This window comes from Candoia aspera, chromosome 5, assembly GCF_035149785.1.
Source record: "Candoia aspera isolate rCanAsp1 chromosome 5, rCanAsp1.hap2, whole genome shotgun sequence".
Classification (NCBI taxonomy): Eukaryota; Metazoa; Chordata; class Lepidosauria; order Squamata; family Boidae; genus Candoia; species Candoia aspera.
In genome coordinates, this window is record NC_086157.1 from 93,537,950 (window position 1) to 93,557,828 (window position 19,879).

At 38.1% G+C, this 19,879-nt stretch overlaps 1 protein-coding gene across 2 annotated transcripts in view; it reads right to left on the minus strand.

Annotated features, from left to right (window-relative positions):
* Positions 1–19,879, minus strand: part of MTUS2 (microtubule associated scaffold protein 2) — a 214,884-nt gene that overhangs the window by 84,176 nt on the left and 110,829 nt on the right. For both annotated transcript variants that reach the window (XM_063304452.1, XM_063304451.1), the window contains exons 5-6: positions 15,156–15,317; positions 6–104 (exon numbers count right to left, since the gene is read on the minus strand). In XM_063304452.1, coding sequence (XP_063160522.1) covers positions 6–104; positions 15,156–15,317 — 261 coding nt within the window. The remainder of the gene's footprint in view (positions 1–5; positions 105–15,155; positions 15,318–19,879) is intronic.

Consider the following 19,879-nt stretch of genomic DNA (forward strand, 5'->3'; position numbering starts at 1 on the left):
AATACCTGGTGAATGGAGCTTGGTAGCGGATACTACCAGTCTCTTGGGGGATGAAATGGTAGGTCTGCTGGCCTCTTGATCTTTCTGTCCTTCTTTTTTTGACCCTGTTTAAAAAAATAGATATATGTATATGACTGAACATGAAACACAATTATAGGAAGGCACATTAGGACTTTGTCTTCATACGCCATAGGTAAATTCACTAAACGTGTGAAGAGGAAGCATGCCTTCTTTATGTTCTCTGGCTCCCTGTGTTTTTACATATAATCTATACAAAGAATCATAGGATTATAATGCTGGAAGGGAAGAGACTATTTAGGCCATTGAGTCAAATCCCCTTCTTGGTGGAGAAATGAGGCATCTGTAGGCACCAGTACCCAGTTAATCTTTAAAAAGCTAAGTAGAGTCAGACCTGATTAATATTTGGATGGGAGATGACCAAGAAATTACAGGCTATAGATGAGACTGGGAAATTAAAAAAAAAAAAAAATCCCAGAGCTAACAATGGCAAACCACTTCTATACTGTTGGAGGCCAATTACTATACAGTAACTATCCTAGCTGATAAGAAATTGGTTGTATTCTTCTGAGTATGTCTCCTGGTTTTCATATGTATTGTTTATTTAAATCCAAGTTACATATTGGGGAGTTGCATACCATTCAGACTTGGTTCATTTGCGGTGGTCAGTAAGGCCTGGGAAGGAAGGGAGGGAGGGAGGAAACAGCACATGCCAGTCAAAGTCAAGCTCAACTCAAGGGAGACTTCACATTATTCAAGGATGAGGAATATGTACATACAATGAGGTAAAGGGAGGGTTGCTCATTGTGTGGAGAAAAAGTCTAGCATTTGGTTCTATTCAGTCCTTTACTAAATGCTGGAGTTTACAACTGAGGCACTCAACATCCACATGCCTTGATTCACACAGACGAACTTATTTTACTATTGACAGAACTTTGCACAGGTAGATTTCGTTGAATGAGGAATCTTGTAGAAACAAACAGATATTTTCAGCATATTTGAAATTTCCCTACTTTCTCTGCAGTAAAAGCTACTTCCTGGACTTGAGGGCTATATGAAAATATATTAATGCTGAAGGTGATCTCTAAAGGTTCCAAAAGTAGAAGAAATATTGATGGAGCTAATAATGGCTACAGAAGACCCCCTCCCACACTTTTTAAAATTCTAACTTTTCTACCCTACCATAAATATAGTTTGCTATTTTTATCATGTTGCACATTTCCAGGCACTGTACAAAACTAAAAATATTTCACAATATGATAAAATTCAGTAATAAAACACATCATAATAGCTCAAGTACTTACTGTATACTATCCATATGCACATCCACATATGTATGGAGATCTTAAACACACACTCCAATCCCAAACATACATACACACATTGCAGCCTCACATCCTCAGTTGCTCCATCTGCTGATAGAGATTTCCCCTGGGTGGAAACTGAAGCTTCCTTTCTTAGGGTTGAGTTATTGAATAAAGCTTATTTCTAGAACCTCTTTGAACATTAGGAGAAAGAAAAGGGTATTGGAATAGGATCGGGGAATGAGTTAAATACAGAGAAGAAGCTTGGCAGGTTAGGTTATAAACCACCATAATAGATGAATTGGATAGCAGGCTAGATTTCCCTTACATGTTCTAAATCAATTTGCTACTCAAAAAGCACGAGTCTATTTATTTACTATTTAAGAATTGAGAATGGAAGAAAGAGTTGTTTGATAGCATATGCTGTTCTATAAAGCACTCCTGGCACTATAAATTATTAAACCACAATTTGAATGAAACACAGATGCTTCTGATGAAACCGAGTAAGATTTCTGTTTAGAATCTCTTGCTGGCATGTGCACATACATGGTGCAGTAAATAAGGTGCTAGGCTGGCACCAGGGATACCCAGGTTCTACACAGCCCTCAGCCATGGGTGAGGGTGACTTTGGGCCAGTCCTTCTCTTTTAGTACAACCCACCACAGAGTTGTATGAAAACAAGGAACAGGGAGGCTTATGAACACCTCCATGAGCTGCTGTTGAGGAAGTGGGATATACAGTAAATCTAACAAATTCAGCAAATGTGCATATATGTGCACAAGCACACACACAAATGAAGTGCTGTCATTGAGATGCATGAGATCCTGGAAGCCCTCTGCCAGTCAAAGTACACAATAATGGATTAAGTCAGGGGTGGGCAACCTAAAGACTCAGGAGAGCATACGGCTCACAAACCTCTCTTCCCCACCCCCTCCAACTTATTCTGAACCTAATTACTCAAAATCAGTGGCAGAAATCAGTCCCAGCATTTTAAGGCAGCAAGCACATGAACGGCAAGTCCCCAAATAGGTCTGACACACATTTTAAAGAGCAAGCCTCTAAAATTCTGTCAAAGACCTAAGGAAAAGCAGATTATCCTGACATTTCTCTGTGTGTCACATAGTGTCACACTCCTGCCCTGAAAGACAGTTCACCTCTTGATTAGATGCACAAACATGCTGATCCACCATAAACCAACTTCCTATGTTCCTATACTTCTTGGAACTTTCAAATTAAAAGGTTATTCAAAATATATTTGAGTAGACTAGATCAATTCCCTGTATGAAGGCAAGTTATTTATATCTTCCTTTTTTCACAGGTCTGTAACATGGCCTATCCAGAGAACTACTCTACTCTACTCTACTCTACTCTACTCTACTCTATTCTACTCTACTCTACTCCAAAGCAGCAATAACATAATTATATTTTTTTAAAAAATCAAGTACTAGTCTATTACTTTTAATTACATAGAAGCAAGTAAATAAAACTGTGTCACACCATCTCCTGTTGCAAGATTTTATTAACCCAGACTGATCCAGGTCATGGGAGAAGAGTATCTTTAAGAGTATGGGGGACCAGGATTGCATTTTTCCCATTGAGAAAGGATGGCTCAGAAAAACATGCTTCCAAGTTATTCGGGTTATCTGTGCAGAGGTAAGACCTAAGGAATTCAGTAGGGCCCTCTCCCAGTAAGTGTTTATAGGAACACAACCTTAAGAATGGGAAAATAGGTGACAGTTCGGTCAAAGAAGAAAAAGGTTTTTTTGCTACTTAGCTTTGAATTATTTTAACAATAGTATTTATTTTCAGCCTACAACAACTGGCAGTAATGAGATAAAAACCAAGTTCAAATTAAGCAATCTTATCAGATGAAGGAAAAAAGATATTCAAATAATGCATTTTATATTCTTCTTTTGCATTTACTAAAATGCCTTATGGGGCAATGACTCAAAGATCAGTCATACTTATCTGCATATTAGTTTGAACTATGATAATATTATTGTAAGTTAAAAATTTGCTACCTTTATAACATGTAGCTTCAATGATTTCAAATAACCATAACATACTAAAACCTGCATTTCTAACACTTTGCAGTTCAGGCATTAAGAACACGATCTTAATGAAACATTAAAAAAGTAAGAATATTTTTGTTCTATTTTTCTGTATTAGGAGGATTAAAATCCTTCATTAACACTTCTTTCATAAAGTCTGGAAAACTATTTAAAAAAAGTAAAAGGGAACTTCTAGTTTGCGTGCAAAAAAGAAAGCTTCGGATAAGTGCAATAAAAGAAAAAAAGGATCTACCTGGTTAAATCCTTAAAGCCCCATTAGAGTCAGTAGGATTTTAACAGACTGTGAAGAACTGCAGAGTAAGGAAGTAAAAAGAGATTGTTCAGTCTGAAATTCAGAGAAAACCTACAGAATTATTTATAATCCATTTGAATGGAAAAGAAAATGTTCAGCCAAGTGGTACATTGTTAACTGACTAAACTGGTTGAAAGTGCACTTAAAATAAAGTAGCTTGTAGGTTAACTACTTTATATTGCTCTGTAGAATTCAAATAGTGAGAAACACAGAACCCGGAAATCTCTCTACTGCATTAATTTGGAACTGAAAAACATCAGATGCACGGATTCCAATTTAACCTTTTCACTTGTTGCTTTTATCATACCATGAGCATTGGGCCTTCTGGTCTTTTTAAATTTTATGATGGATTTGAGCAAATTCAGGGTTTTTTTTTCCCTCTATATGTTGAAACCGTCAGTTCACCTGCTCCAAATTTCACTCATTCCGTTTCAGAAAAGAATGAGAAAATCTACCTTAATAGGGCCAAAATCTGGTGGAATCAAGAATGTGCTGGAGGGGAGGCTGAAAGAAGTGGGGTTCACCAGCTCCTCCTGACAAGCCAAACGACAAGTCAAAGTCTTTAATAATTAATAATTGGTCTACATTCAGAGCAAACTAGCCACGTAAATGTTTGTAAATGTTAACAATTAACTAATGGAATTTCCAAGCTAAACACCAAACCTTTTTGGGGGAGGGGGAAGGTTTGGCTTCCTGCAAAGAGGCTGTCATTTTATGTCTTCTTCCCTCTAGTCTGATAACCACAAGTAATCATATCCTTCATGAATAATGAAGTACTGTGGCGTTCCCTATTTGAGATGAAATGAGAAAAGGAAGACATGTGAAATGTTATTTGGGTAAAGAATAATTCAGTTCTGTTCTGACTAGAAGCTTAATCAGCAACCTGGGGTGCACAAGATAGAAGAAATGTGAATAAGCAAATACAGATGGAAGATGATAGTTGTTAGCCTGGAAATCAATTCTTCTCCTTTCCCTTTTGTTTCTTGACCTTCATGACTCCCCCCACTCTGTGAAAGTGATGGTTTTTGTCCTTTTATTACCAAAAATAGCTTAATGTTCTTTATTCTTTTGGAACTATATGTAAACTTTAAAACACTTTTTCCACACACACTTTCAATCACTGCAAAGTGAAATACAAGAAACACAAACTCTTGATCCAGACTGGAACCAGCGTGCATGCGATAAAGCTAACTCTTTTCCTGCTGAAAATCTATGTTCCCCTCCCCCCATTGCTACTTGCCTCCATTAAAATAAAATTTAAAAAAAAGCAAAAAGGTTTTTTTTTTTAAGCAGGAAAACCTTATGGAAAAGAGTTCACTCTTCCCATCCTCCCACTACACAACAGTCCTGATCAGGATAGGTGGGTCACATAACAGAAGCATTTTTTCTTTCTTTCTTTCTTTCTTTCTTTCTTTCTTTCTTTCTTTCTTTCTTTCTTTCTTTCTTTCTTTCTTTCTCTCTCTCTCTTTTTACACAGCAATGGAAATAAAACAAAAGTTGAATCCTTCTCCCACAACTCAAACTCAGATCACAGCAAGTATGTGTGTGTGTGTGTGTGTGTGTGTGTATGTGTATATAAAGACATTTTGCCAATTGTGTTATGCAGAGATAACTTTTTAAGGATAGATGTAAAAAAAACACTTTTAGTAAAAACAGATTAGATTTTTAAAAAGTGCTATGCTATAAACTATAATAATTCTTTTTTTTTTTATTATTCTATTAAATCCAGTGCTGTGCCAATCAAACTGGCCCACTTTTGGCTCCAGTTCGAAGTGTCAGATTTGAACTTTAACAGATTTTATGACACTGGGATCTGAATACTTCATGCATCATGAGTTCCTGCCTTTCTGTCCTAACAGCCAGGAACCACGCTGAGACAAGGAATAGGTCTCTAGTGTTTTATTACTGCTACATAACAGAGAATCCTAACAAACTGAAGAAGTGTGGGAAAAACCCAGACATATAAACCCCAAAGACTAAGGCGGGTCGGATCTGTGTCTCTTTGAATGGCCACCTAATTCCTCAGTACTACGCATGCGCTTTACAGCCTGGATGGGAGCCCCCTGCTCGCCATCCTCACTCATGACACTTTCAGAAGTTTTCCACCTGAAGCTAAAATACAACCCTCACCCCCCTTAACTGACTAGAATTCCTTCCATACACTATCTGAATACTTGAAGGGCTTGTGGTAATTAGGAAAGAGCTCCTGCAGGAAAAAGTAAGAATATTTTTGTTATTTAAGCCAAGATAGGAGAACTACTTGCAAAAGATGGAATCTTCTTAGTGGCGATGAACTAGCTGTGGGACAGTCTCTGAAGAGAAGATTCCAGGGCCGTAACTAGGGTCTCTGTCACCCGTGGCAAACATGAATTCTGTGCCCATTTTTGTGCCCCCCCCTGCTCATTTTGGGACCCCCCCCATGCAGTGCCCAGGGCACATGCCCCATTTGCCCCCCCCAAGTTGCGGCCCTGGTAGACATTTGCCCCCCCCCCCCCAAATTGCGGCCCTGGTAGATTCCCAAGAGCAATTTTAATGTCCCTTTAGACTCAGGATATTTTCCCTCATATGTGGCTTTTAGATTTTCATACCTCTACAAGTTATTATTAGGGACAGATGATGATGTGGACACCATGCCACCTACCTGCATACATATTTTAACTGATAGTACCCTTAATTCACATTGACAGCTCCAGTGAGCCCGAAAGTCCTGATGCCCCACCTCCATAACTTACTACTAAAGGTCCTTCTGCCTGCTATCACTGGGAAGGGAACCACCAGAGGTAGCTTTTCATCTGCTAATTTACTGTCAAGCCAAGGTGTTTTTAAAAGGCTTGTGCTTTCTTTAAAATTACTTTAAAATTAAAAGTATAAACCAAATGTCTCTCATCACATTCTCTCAAGTGGCTCTCCTGGTGTAATTTATTTCAATAGAATTAAAGGACAGGTTCCATATCGTCCGCTCTTCTATTCCCCTCCTCCTAATCTATTTTCTTGACATGCTAGCAAAGCTCCAAATATGCACAGAAGGATGATTTAATACAGTGAATCCAATTAAAGCTGCTCATTTCAGAGAGTGGAAGAAAACCAATCAGCTCATGTCATCAAAACAATTTGCATGGCAATTATTTTCTAATACTGTGTCATCCCATGTAAGGTGCTTCTTTTCTGTTGCTTTGGTTTTTGATGGCTCAGATTGGTGGAGTGCCGCAAAATGATGAAATTTCTGTGGGGTTAATTAAAGACTCCTCATTTAGATGACAAGCAGATTCTACAAAAATACCAGATATATTGTTTGCCTCATCATCATGCTTTGTTTTAAATGAGAATACACAGGTAAAATGCTTTTTTCCTTATTAGAATACTTGTTGTTCCTTTACCAACTGATTCCCTATTTACTCTTTATCACAATTATTTGGCTTACTCACATCTGCATAACTTCATGCATCTTGAGTTCCTTTCTTTCAGAAGTTTTCCACTTGAAGCTAAAATACACACTCACCCAATAACTGACTAGAATTACTTCCATACACTATTTTGAATATATGGGAAAAGAGTTTTTTTAAAAAACTGAAGAACACTGATCCAGATTTGGAAAATGGTTTGTTGCACCTCATTGAAACATAAATTAAGGTTTCCTGTATCACTCCTTGAAAATACAGTCCTACAGATTTCTACCAGAATTTATAGACAAATCAAATTTTATTAATATGATAAAGAATCGGCAACAGAATTTGTAGACGGTGCAACGTGGATCTTAATTTTTTTCCCCATTACTTTTGGCAGTAGGAGGTACAAAAATATTTTAGATGTTGGAGTGCTGCTATTCAGAATTCAGGTTCTTCAATGTTCTTCTCACTTGGATTCCCTGTTCATTTCCTCTCTCCCTTATCTTCCTCATCGCTGTCCATGCTCATTCATTATTCCATTGTTTTAAGGAAGAATCTTCCCTTATTTTTTAAAAAAGAAGGAAACAAATTTAACATTTGTTATCTAGGACTGAAGAATAATAAATGTTGTGCTTCATGTGTTTCCAGGGTCAGAAACCCAGAAAGCCTTGAAGAATAATAAAATCTGACAATCTTAGAGTTGGAAGACACCGTAGATAACATCTAGTCCAACCTCATGCTCAATGTAGGATCATAGAATCTTAGAGTTGAAAGGGACCTTGGAGGTCTTAATCCAGCTCCAGCTCAAGGCCAGAATCATCAGACAATCCTAGACAAATGGCTGAAAACCTCCAGTGATGGAGTGCTAGTCATCACCTGATCCTTCTAGCATATTTAGGGCCTCAGTTGATCAGAAAATTTCTGTGGTATTAGCCCAGCTTATAAAGTACCTGCTGTGAAACTTCAGGGTCTTGATACCTCCAGATTTGTTTGAATGCCTGTCACTCTGTTTTGCTATCAATCCCAGATTGGCTACCCCAGGATCTCAGCCAGTCCAGTGAAATAACATGATTCAATAATAAGCCCTATGTTGTATTCCCTTTTTGTGTTTGTGTGTGTGGAGGTTCATATTTTGCCTCTTTTTTCTCTCAACCTGTCCAGATTATATTGCAATCTTTTTTTGTCTTCCTGGATGTTGGCCAGACCTCCCAATTCTGTGTCATTTTCAAATTTGATAAGCTGCCATCAATCCCATTATCCATTTTTATAGAAATATTGAATAAAAATAACCCAATACAGATTCTGTTGTACTCTCCAACATAATGTAAAGCCATTAAGGCTGGCTCCCTGAATGTAATTAGCTAGCAACTTATGAGCCCCTTAGTATAGCCCCATCCCAATTACACTTTAACAGCTTGCCAGTGGGAATGCTATGTGGATGCTTGTCAAAAATTATCCACCATTCCTCTTTCCACTAAAGTAGTTACCTTTTCAAAGAAGATAAGAATTTTTGATAAAGCCAACTGACTCTTAGCAATCATAGCATAATCTTCAAGATCCTTAAAATGGACGGTTTCATTATCTACTTAATATCTTTCCAGGTACCGATGCTAGGTTAACTGGTTAGTAATACTTTGGATTCTCCTTTCCCTCCCTTTTTCCTCCTATTAGTAAGGAGGTAGGAGACCAAGTGCCCACCTCAACTTTTTGGAAGAGAAAATGATCATCCTCTCAACTCAGGAATTTATTTGACATTTTACTTTTGGCAGAGTTAGTCTGCTAACAGATGTAGTTAAAATCTGTCATCACAACAACTTCACAGAAGATATATAGTCTTCCTAGATGCATACAATGCATCCTAGATGTATAGGAAAATAATAAAGCCTATAATGAAAAGAAGCATAATGTTATGTATTTTCTTTACATATGAGCCATCTGTAGTATGAAAAGTAGGGCTGTGCAAATCTTTCCGAAACAGTGCTTCACAATGCACACATTCATGTGAATGGTTGTGTGTGTGTGTGTGTGTGTGTGTGTGTATACACACACAGGCATATACTGGAGAGAGAGAGAGAGAGAGAATCAAAAGCAGCTCTGAAGCAGCCACATGAGCCTGGAAAAAGACACATCTGTTGTAATGATTTGAAGAAGTACTTTGCTTGCACTCTGATACATTATCAAACAGAACCTTTGAAGAATTTGCACAGCTTTCATGGAAAGGATCTGCAGACAGTAGGTGCAATGCTGTATTGAATTACCAATTACAATATTTGTATTTGGTATTTGTACTCCATAAAACATTTCACAGTGTGACAATCTTAAAATGACCTCATAACTAGCAAGCTGTAGCTACAACACCTAACAACTATATGTTCTGCATGTATGGTCTCTTCTGGGCTAATAACAAGCATTGTATTTGCAATGTAACAGCTAACCACAATCTCAGTATTCCCAGAGAAACAGCCCTGGATTCCTAATGACTGCCAAATATGTGGCTTGCATAAGCATAAGCATACAGCAGTACCTCTGAAGGCTACTAGAATCTCTTCCCATGATGCCTTGATACACAACCACCATAATTCTGCAATTGTCACACAGTATTTTGTTCGGAGTGGCACTGTAAAACAAACAAACTGCTTGTTTCCAAATGCTTATGGATTTCAGCATCAACCTTGTTCTTGATAGCAACGAGAACAGCATGGAAGTGAAGAACAGCATGGAAGCCAAGGCTACAAAATATGGGTTATTGCTGCATTTGATTGTGAGATGCAGGAGGGCATCAAGGAAATGAATGTCACACAGATGACAAAGTGCATGCAGACAGCAGAGGCAGCTGGTTGGCAAGAGCTATCTTGCAACAAAGACCTTCACACCCTACTCTCCATATATAGCACTGGCAGAATAGTTTCTATAACTAAAAATACAGATAATTTATTGTTTGCATTTGGATAAGAATGCTCCAGATTTGCACTTTCTGAACCAATTAGAGAATGGGAATACAATTATCCTTTGGCAGTTATACTTTCTTGAATTCAGTGATACAGTTTTTGGAATGAAAAAAAATGTGTATATTAAGGAAGATGTTCACAAAGATACACACATCCATGAAAAAGCATATAAAAATAAGCAAAACTACTTGAAAAGGCATATACTAGTCAGATGTAGATACAAAAATGAATTGAGTAGGAAAAGGGAACAACAGCGCAAGCAAATTTTACTCAGAGTTGCTAGGTTTTACATTTTCAACAAAGACAAATTACTGGGTATTGGGACATTAAGCTTTCAGTATAGAAGGATTGTCTTTAACACAAGCAATTTCTTAAAGGATCCATGGATGGTGAAGGGAAAGGGCGTCATGTCTAAGCCACTTTCACCTTCCCCAGCTTCTATCAATGGGTCTATTATTGAGTATGGCTATGGTAACATGTCCATAACTCCTTTTTATACAAGATATTATGCACATGGACTACAACAACATTCCAAAAATTTAGCCAGACAAAGTGGGTTTATTAAAAAATTCCTTACTTTATTCCTGGCTAAAATAAAAAAGGCCCCATAACCAAAATATGCTAACTGAAATCCAGAAAAGCCTATATATTACTCATATTTAGCTTATGTTGAGACAAGCTAGTTGATGAAAAATGGATTGTAGAATCCATTAACAGTGTTTCCAGCAATAAACTGCATGAAACCACCTGGACATAATTTTAGAACTTTCTAACTGCTGCCTTCAAAGAAACCTTATTCTGCCTAGGCTGGATATCACTATCTGGCATATGTACCAACTGACGTGCAATACTGAAGTAAGTAAAATATTTCCTTTTTGTCTGTGGGCCTCTATCTCCCAATCAGTTTTGTTCTGAGTCTGAGAGTGTGCACTGTACACTACCTGGTGAGAATTACACGCTGTGGAACTACGCCACAAAAAAGAAGATTTACAAAGGAATTTAGGCTGTTTTTTTTATGGAATCCATGAAGATGCATTCAGTATGAGCAGTTAACCACTCCATAATTTAGAAATTACCAACTGTGGCAATATCTGCAGCAGTAGAATTTGTGGTTGTAATTCATGCCCTTATTACCACTTGAATGGACTACTGTAATGAGCTTTACATGGGGCTGCCTGGGAAGGCCACTCAGAAACCGGAATTGGTGCAGAAAGTGGCAATTAGTTTGTTAGCATGCATGCACCGGTGCTGGGATATTACACCAATGTTGTAGACCTTGCATTGACTTCCAATGGATTTCACAGTGTAATCCGAATCAGCAAGATGCCGAGGCAGCAAGATACTGAAGGCAGGAAACAGGGAGATTACAGAAAAGGTTCTTGAGTCCAGGGGAGGGAAAGGGGGAAGTGTGAGAAAGACCCTCAGAGAAACTTGACTTAATTAAACTTAGGTGTAAGTTGTGTGGAATAATTACTTTGACAGGCTTTCATGGTTCTGTTACATTATCCTACTGGCAATAAAGATCTTTTTAGAAATCCAGGTGATACTTGCTTTCCCTGCATGCCAGCCACATAGGCCTTGACAATACAGGTAGTCCTTGTTTAGTAACCATAATTGGGACTGGCAACTCGGTCCTTAAGTGAGGCAATTGCTAAGCGAAACTGCAACTGTGCTTATGATCTTACTACAGCTTTCCTTTGCCTTACAGACCTGTGAAGGTTGTAAATGCAAGGATTGGTCGCAAAGTTACTTTTTCATCACTGCTGTAACTGTGAACCATCGCTGTACGAGGCAGTCCATGAATGAAAACCACCTGTAAAGACCTTTAAGGCTGGTACCTACATGCAGAACCACCTTCTCCATGCAGAAGTGATCTTTCACTTTCATGGTTCCCCAGCATGGTTTCCCAATTTTTTGAGGTGAGGAAGGCTGAGACCCAGAGTCAGCATCCCTCTGGAAGTTAGATTAGCTCTTCTTTCTGGAAGCTGGGATAATTTGGGATGATCTTGTGTTTCATATTCTACTTCATATTGTTTTTTATTATTACTTTCTTCCTGTGGTTATTTTAATATTGTATTCCTCTTTGGATACCTTATTGCTGTTGTTAATCATTGAGAGTCCTTGGGGATTATAGTGGTATACAAATTTAATAAAACTATTAATAAATAAATGAATTTTGGTTTCTATTTTAAAGGTGTGGGACAGAAATACAGTTCAGGCAAGGTTTCAGATATCCATTTATAAGAAGGAATATAGATACTAAACTCCTATTTAAAACTTCAATGAAGTCATTTTCCTTACTAATAGTTATTTCAATCAAGTAGAAATAGTCAAAATACTCATAGGTATTTTAGAGGACTGATCTTCAGATGTGTTTATACCTGAATATTTCCCTTGTGGATTACAACTCATACTTGGCCTCTGAAGCACATCCTATTAAAAGCTGTATAGTCTTACCAGGAGTGTATCAAATGATTATCTGTAACATTTCAACAAAATAAAAATATATTGGCTGAGAGGCTGACAAAAATTGGGCCTTCCATGTTTTATTAGTCAGGCATAATGCTATTAAGATTTTCACACTCTATTTATATATTCTTTACAGAGTAAATAACTAAAGAGATGTCCTTTCCTCCACTCATAACTTCTTATGAACAAGATTTCCTCATTTTAATATTTAAAAATCAGCTTACAGAATGTCTAATCTTTATGGCCTCTTATGGATAAAGCTGTCTTATATACTCTTCTCTCTCTTGAAGCCTGCACATCATCAGCAGAATCATCAGGGACATGAGCCCCTGAAACCAACCTGATAATAGGAATCATTAAATATTAATTCATTTAAATTTATTATATTTATAACCTAACTTTCTTCTGGGAGCTCAAGTGATCCAAATGTGTTCCCCATTCATTCTAACCCCACAACAGTAAGCTGTGAAGTTGGTTGGACTCAGGTTTTTAGCAATTATGAACAACCATCCATCCTTTGGATACTCTCCAGGAACCAATTTGTAAGACCACTTGAAACCTGGATTCAATATTGGAAAGGGCAATTTTGGCGTATTTCTATAATTCTAGCCCTGAAGTCTTCAATTGCTCTTCCTGATTACTATGATTTACTTGAGGCTTATGTGTTATAGCAGGAGCATGAAGGAGGTATATAGGACCAGATAATAAATGGATGGAAATGTTCGTGGCTGTTTCATCTTCTGAAGCATCAGGATAATTTGAAGATCTGGGCAGATTTATGCCTTGCTACCTGACAGTCCTATCTGAAGAGAAGGCAGCATGCTAATACATCCATATAAATTACCCAAATGAATGTGGCTCTAATTCTATGAAGATACTCAGACTGTATATGTGAGGACAAAAATAATGATGGATGAACAGCATGTATGCAAGTGTTTCTCACCTTATCCCTGTCATGAAGGATACCTCTACAGACCTTCATACATTTAGATAAAGGTCTGAAGGTAAGGTTTAAAACATTGTAGCAGAAAACAAAGCTCATAGGGTGACTGGAGATCTCAAACCTGCTATGTTAGAATGTCTCTGGGTATTCACACCCAGACTCCACTCCTGATTTAGGGTAATGGCTTGATAGTTCCCACTGCCACCACTTATCTTGACTTAGTGTTCATCACCTAAACCTGGTAAGTGTGAAAGATAGCATTTTCACAACCTGTGGCCTTTATGGTGAATACAAGAGAACACTGCAAAAAGCAAATAATTTCAGTAATGCAACCTCCTGCCCAAGAAACACAGAGTATGACTAGATGGTTTAGCTCTTTCTTCCATCCTCAGCAGAAATAAACAAAATACTATTTCATCTAAAAAGAAGGAGCAATAACATGTAAAACATATTTTTAACATTAAATACTAAAAATGCAAACATTCAGTGCTGGAAAAATATAAACCACAGATCTGCTGGCAACTTGAGTAAAATGAGCTCATAGAAAATCCAGTGCTCCAGGTAGACCACACCAGATGGTGCTGGTCTGCTCTTCAACAATGTGAGATAGAGCGTTTCCCATAAATATTATTGATTACAAGAAGATCCTGCAGATGAAAATATAGCTTCTAGAACCCAGTCTGAAATACCAGTAAAAATAGTTCTCTGCTTGTATAGAGATATGGAAAATTAGACTTAGCACCACATATATATCAAACCAAGCACACTACTCTTGGCTAGCTAGTTTACTTATTTCTATTGAAATAGAAGACTTCTTGAAGCAAATTGAATTATCCCTGATTTAGGGTAATGGCTTGATAGTTCCCACTGCCACCACTTATCCTCACTTAGTGTCCATCCCCTAAACCTGGTAAGTGTGAAAGATAGCATTTTCAAAGTTCCTGGATTCCTCCAGGTTCTGAGAGGTTCCAAGGTTTCTTCAGAGGTTGTTGGGGAAATAGAACACCTCCTACCCTCCGGTTCCTTATCCAGCCTCTTTCTCTAGCTTTTTCAGAGTTCTGCTCTTATTTTTTCAATTAGCAAGGTTTTTCTATCTCCGGTAGAAGGATGGGGTATGGGTATCTGTCTTTGTATACATGCCAAGTGTCTCTCTCTCCCCCTCTCTCTATCATGAGAAATATACTGGGAATGTCTGCACTACAGTCTGCATGAGGGGATGCCAGCTCCATTCACAGCAGACATGTTTGGCTGAATGCTTCCAATGTAGCCTGTGGTCAGGGATTTATCAAGATTCTTGATTCTGGGGAAGTTTGTAAAACTTTCAAGTGAATATGCTTATGAAATTCCTGCAAACATCTGTGCTCAATGCACAGACCTACTGAGGATCCCTTCATGTTATCATGATAATGTATGCTTCCTAATTTTTATACCTTGCAAGTTCAGGTTGAACATCCATTGTTGAATAATCTAGGATATGAATGCATTCAAAAAAGACTGCATTCTGGAGTGGATAAATTAAATAGCAATAGCTAGTGAATTAATCTGTAAAACGAAAAATAGATTTGGGCACAAATTTCAAAACAGATTTGGATGCTTTGTAGGTAAAACATATCTACTCTATATTAGGAGTGAGCTATAATACAAAGTTCTAGAATACACACTCTTACACATACACACATACAGAATATATATGAACTCTGATATGTAGGCTGGGAAAACTTACCAGCTGGTGTGGTGCCTGTCTTCGGTGCTGGAAGTAAACTCCTGCGGGCAACTGGTGTGCTATTTGATGCCTGCAGTGAATTTCTACTAGCCCCCTTAAGTGCTTCTTTAGATGGTTCAGCTGCCTTAAGAATGATTTGCTCTTCATTTCCAAGGCTTGAACCTGCAGGAAACCAAAAGCATCCTATTTAAGACTCCATTAAAAATAGACGTCTACCTTGTGCAAAGAAATGATAACATTATTAATGTCATAGACAAATAAAAAAGCCTTCTGTTATTTTAAAGAGATGGTCATCCTATGCATATGTGGCGAGAGGACTGACTCAGCTGGGCTCTGTAAAATTTTAAATTCTGTTAAGAAAAGGTACTCATTTTAAAAGGGAAAAAAGTTGATTAAATAAATGGAAGCACATAGGAATTGGCTGCAGCTATATACACCAGCCTTCCCCAACCTGGTCTCCTCTAAATGTGTTGATAATTTCATCATCAGACAGTATGGCAAGGAAAGAAGGATAGCTCAGTACTTCCAGATGAGAGTCGTTGGGAAAGACTTATTTTAATGTTTATTTATTTCTTAGTTAAAATTTTACACCCTCCAATTCCCAGCAACTCTGGGCAGCTCACAGAAACACAGAGAACAATAAAATAATACAAGAAGAAAAACAAGAAGAAAAGATGGCACAGACTGGACAAACCCATGTTATCCAGAAGGGGGCTTCAATCACAGAGTGAAGATGACCTGGTGCTCTCCAAAGGTTTGGACTAGGACTCCTATGATCGATGGTCATGCTTCCTGGGGCTAATGGGAGCTGCAGTAGGGAGGGAACAAACTTGCTTGCCTGTGTATTTCACAAGGTCTACGACTTCCTTTAAAAGGAAACCATGTGAGTCTTAACTGAAAATAGTGTATCTCAAACCTATGTACATTCCTGCAAACATATTTGACCTTTACCAATAACATTAAAAATTAAAAACAAAAGGAACCCAACTATGTTCAAAGGGGAAGTAAAAATCACAAGCTGATGAGTAGTCAGGAACAGAAGTAAATCTTTTTAATGTTTAAACAATAATGATGTTTTGTTGCAGGATGATAACCACGCACCATGACTTAATAGCCAGTAATTAAACCTAGTCATCTCAAGCTACATTTCAGATTTTATACCCATCTTGTAATTTACCTACATCCACTTAGATTTAAACATCACAACAATCATTTCTCCCAGAAAGCTGGATATTCCTTTCTCTGTCTCTCTGTGTTTTGCAGCTCAGGCCTCAGACAGACAGGTTGTGTGGTATTTTCAGGCTCCAAATAGGTTTCTTGGAACAAATTATATACAGTTCCCTGGTTGCTTTTAAAATAATTTGGCCCCAGGTTTCTTATCTAATCTGAAATAATAGTAAGGGAGAGTTAATTTACCATGTGCCTGAATGTAACAGTGTCAGCTTCTGAACAATTAAAAAAAATAACACTGGATCCAGGCCGTGGATTATCTTCTTCAAAAGGCCAACCTGTCCATGAGGTCAAATGAGCAGCTTACACCTATACTTCAATTTCTACAACCAAATATATTTCCACAATTAGCTTCAGTGGTGATTTTTGCCACCATCTAAACATTACATTACACCCGTGAGTCTCAACCTTGGCAACTTGAAGATGTGTAGACTTCAACTCCCAGAATTCCCCAGCCAGCATGGAGAACACACATCTTCAAGTTGCCAAGGTTGAATACACTGCATTACTGTGAGGGTCCTCAATGAGGCACTGGGCAGCCATTGCTGAGAATTTGGTTGGTTGATTGACATTGCAGCAAGTTGTTAGTTAGGCCTCCCCAGAGCAGATGGCAGATTAAGTGCTTTTCCCTGAGGGCCCCCAGAGCCAAGCTCTAGTCAGTACCCCTCACTAGTGCCTTTCTTGCTGCGTAAAACTGATAGCGTGCCTCTCTGAAGTGGACAGCAGCCACAGTGTTTGCTCAGAATCAAGTACTGTGTGTGAAATAGAGGTGGACACCACCAGTGGTGGATATTACTGTTGCATAGTGGCACAGGAAGACCTTGCTTATAACATTTCTCTCTCTGAGGACCTTTCAGACTGTGGTTTCGATAGGTGATACTACTCAAATCAAGCCAAGAGACAAAAACAGTGGGGAGAGAATGGCACGAGGAAAGAGACAAAGAAGTTAATAGCAGTTTCAGTACTTCTGCCTGCTGAGAGACAACACTCAGCAACCGCTCTGCCTCAGACTCTGCATGACAACTTCTGTTGACGTGACAAATATGTCAGCACCTAATTCATCTTGGACAAGCTACCCACAGAAACCTCAAATTACTCTAAGGCATTGTTTGAACACTAAGTTCATTTGGACAGCTTCCCTATAGCTTTGTTTTGCTTGTTTCCCTCTGGCCAATGTTTTTAAATATTCAATTACAGTAGAAGCTGCCTTTGAGAAGGAAACGTTTTGTGATTATTTGCCAAGTAGAATATGTCAGATACTTTTACTGAAATCTCCTAACTCTAACTCCCATTCTTTTAGTGTAAATTTATTATACAGAGAACATTTCAATTTACAAATCTGGCTTCCTTCCAACTCAGAAGTCATTCTCTTTGAAGCATGAGGTGTCAGGGGAAGTTACATAATCTCTTTAGTTACTTAAAAGAGGGCAGAGAATCTTTTCAAATTATTTCATACAAAATAGAAAAAAATATTAGGAACCTTTGATAAACAACATAAGCTTTGAATAATTTATGTGTTATTGTGACAGAAAAAAAAAGAAGGCTGGCTGAAACATGACCTACTTATTTACCAAGAAAGAATGTATTAGAAAATGCCCATTTAATGGAACCTGATGAGACTGTCAGTATATGCAGTTCAGGTCTTCGTACATACCAAAAACACAGTGAGAACAAATGCTCTCTGGAAAAAAAATGAAATAATTTGAAAACATTTTATACTATAACTGGAAAAGGCAATACTGAACTCTTGAGGTAAATGTTGAATTGAATACAGTAAGTGAAGGATTGCAAGGATTCTCCTAAATGTAAGGGGAACAGGGAGATTATAAAGGAAAATTTGGGGTGCTACACCTGGTCCTAAGCAGGAAGTCTAGAATTAGACTCAGTGTACATAGCAAAAGTTAGAACTGAGTCTAATTATTTTACTGTACATCATGTCAGACTACAGTACTGGCTGATCAATCCTGATACTGTTCATTCTACCTAATAGGAACTTCCCAATGCTTTGGGCATAGAATATTCAAAATTTCTGCTACTTGATTTTTTAAAGTGCATATTCCAGGCACTGAATCTGGAGCCCCTCCTTGCAAAGCATATGTGCTACCATTGAGCAAGCCTGGCTCTGGGTGAGGCAGCTTTTATCTTTTCCAGAATAATTAATGTTTTATGCTGCCTATAATCCTAGCATGTTTCATTTATTTAGATCTTTTCCACAAGGACCCTGAGCAAGGTAACATACTGTATTTTTTTTTTTTTTTTAAAGGGTGCTTTCAGTGATCAAGTGAACAGACAGAGAATCCAAACACTTTTTTCCTGGAAGAAACCGCACCTGTGGCTCGGCTTGCAAGACACATAAACGGTAGCCCTGTCTTTGTTGCACTAATTTGCTTGAAGAGGCAGCAAATAGACGCGAGGCAGAATACTGACCAAGCTAGGAAAGACAAAACTCTGGGTCCCCATATTCCAAGCCAGATTTTCCCCAACCTTAACAAACTCCAGATGTGCAGACTTCAACTCCACACATCTGGAGGGTGGCCAGGTGAGAAAATCTGTTCTACACTAGCCTGCTGATATCAGATTCACTGGAGGAGGCTGTTCTCAAGCCAAATCCAACCACCAGTTTTCTCTATCTGTAACAGGGGAAAGAGAGGAATCACTTTGTCCCTTGTAACATCTGAGCCCTGCTGATCAGACCACTAAACTTTTTAATTCAACACTCTATGTCATTCATTGGCCAACCAGAATATTCAGGATGCTTAGACATCAATCACCCTCTGATGACTTGACATCATCAGTCAGATGATGATGATGATCAGACATCAGCTCAACCAGAGAACGCTATTTCTGTTCCAGAACTGAACTTCTTCTAAGGAACAAGAATTAAAATATACATAGAGCTGGCAGTCAGTTGGGTATGGGTGGGATGTTCCAATAATACAGAGTGAACTGTCTATCAATTTGACCCAATCCATGAGTACTGAAGGAGAAAATATTGGATACGAAACAATACTGTTTATATCTCCTTGTGGAAATATTTTAATGAACAGTCCTTAACCCCAATTTTCTCTTTAGCCACACTAATGTTTTATCATGTCACATATACTAAATAGATGCAACAGATTATCAGTGCAGCCCTCCCCAAATGCAGATACCTACAGTTGCGTGTAAAAGTGTAGGCAACTCTAGTTAAATTGTATGCTTCAATAAATCCCTAAGTGACCAGAAACGGACACGATATCCACAGGTTACAAAGTTAAACACACCATCTTTCTTTTAATCATTTTAATCAACACACCATTAACAGCCCCTTCCTCACTACTTAATATCATGCAAATCAGTGATGATCACCAAGTCCAACAGCAACAAAAATACATGAGTTTTGAGCTTTGGAGAAGCAAAGAAGCTAAAGGATAATTGTGTCCTGCTTTGTTTCTTAGTCTGGAAAATGTGAATTAAGTTAGTTTGTTTTAACAGGCAGACAAATGAATTTATTC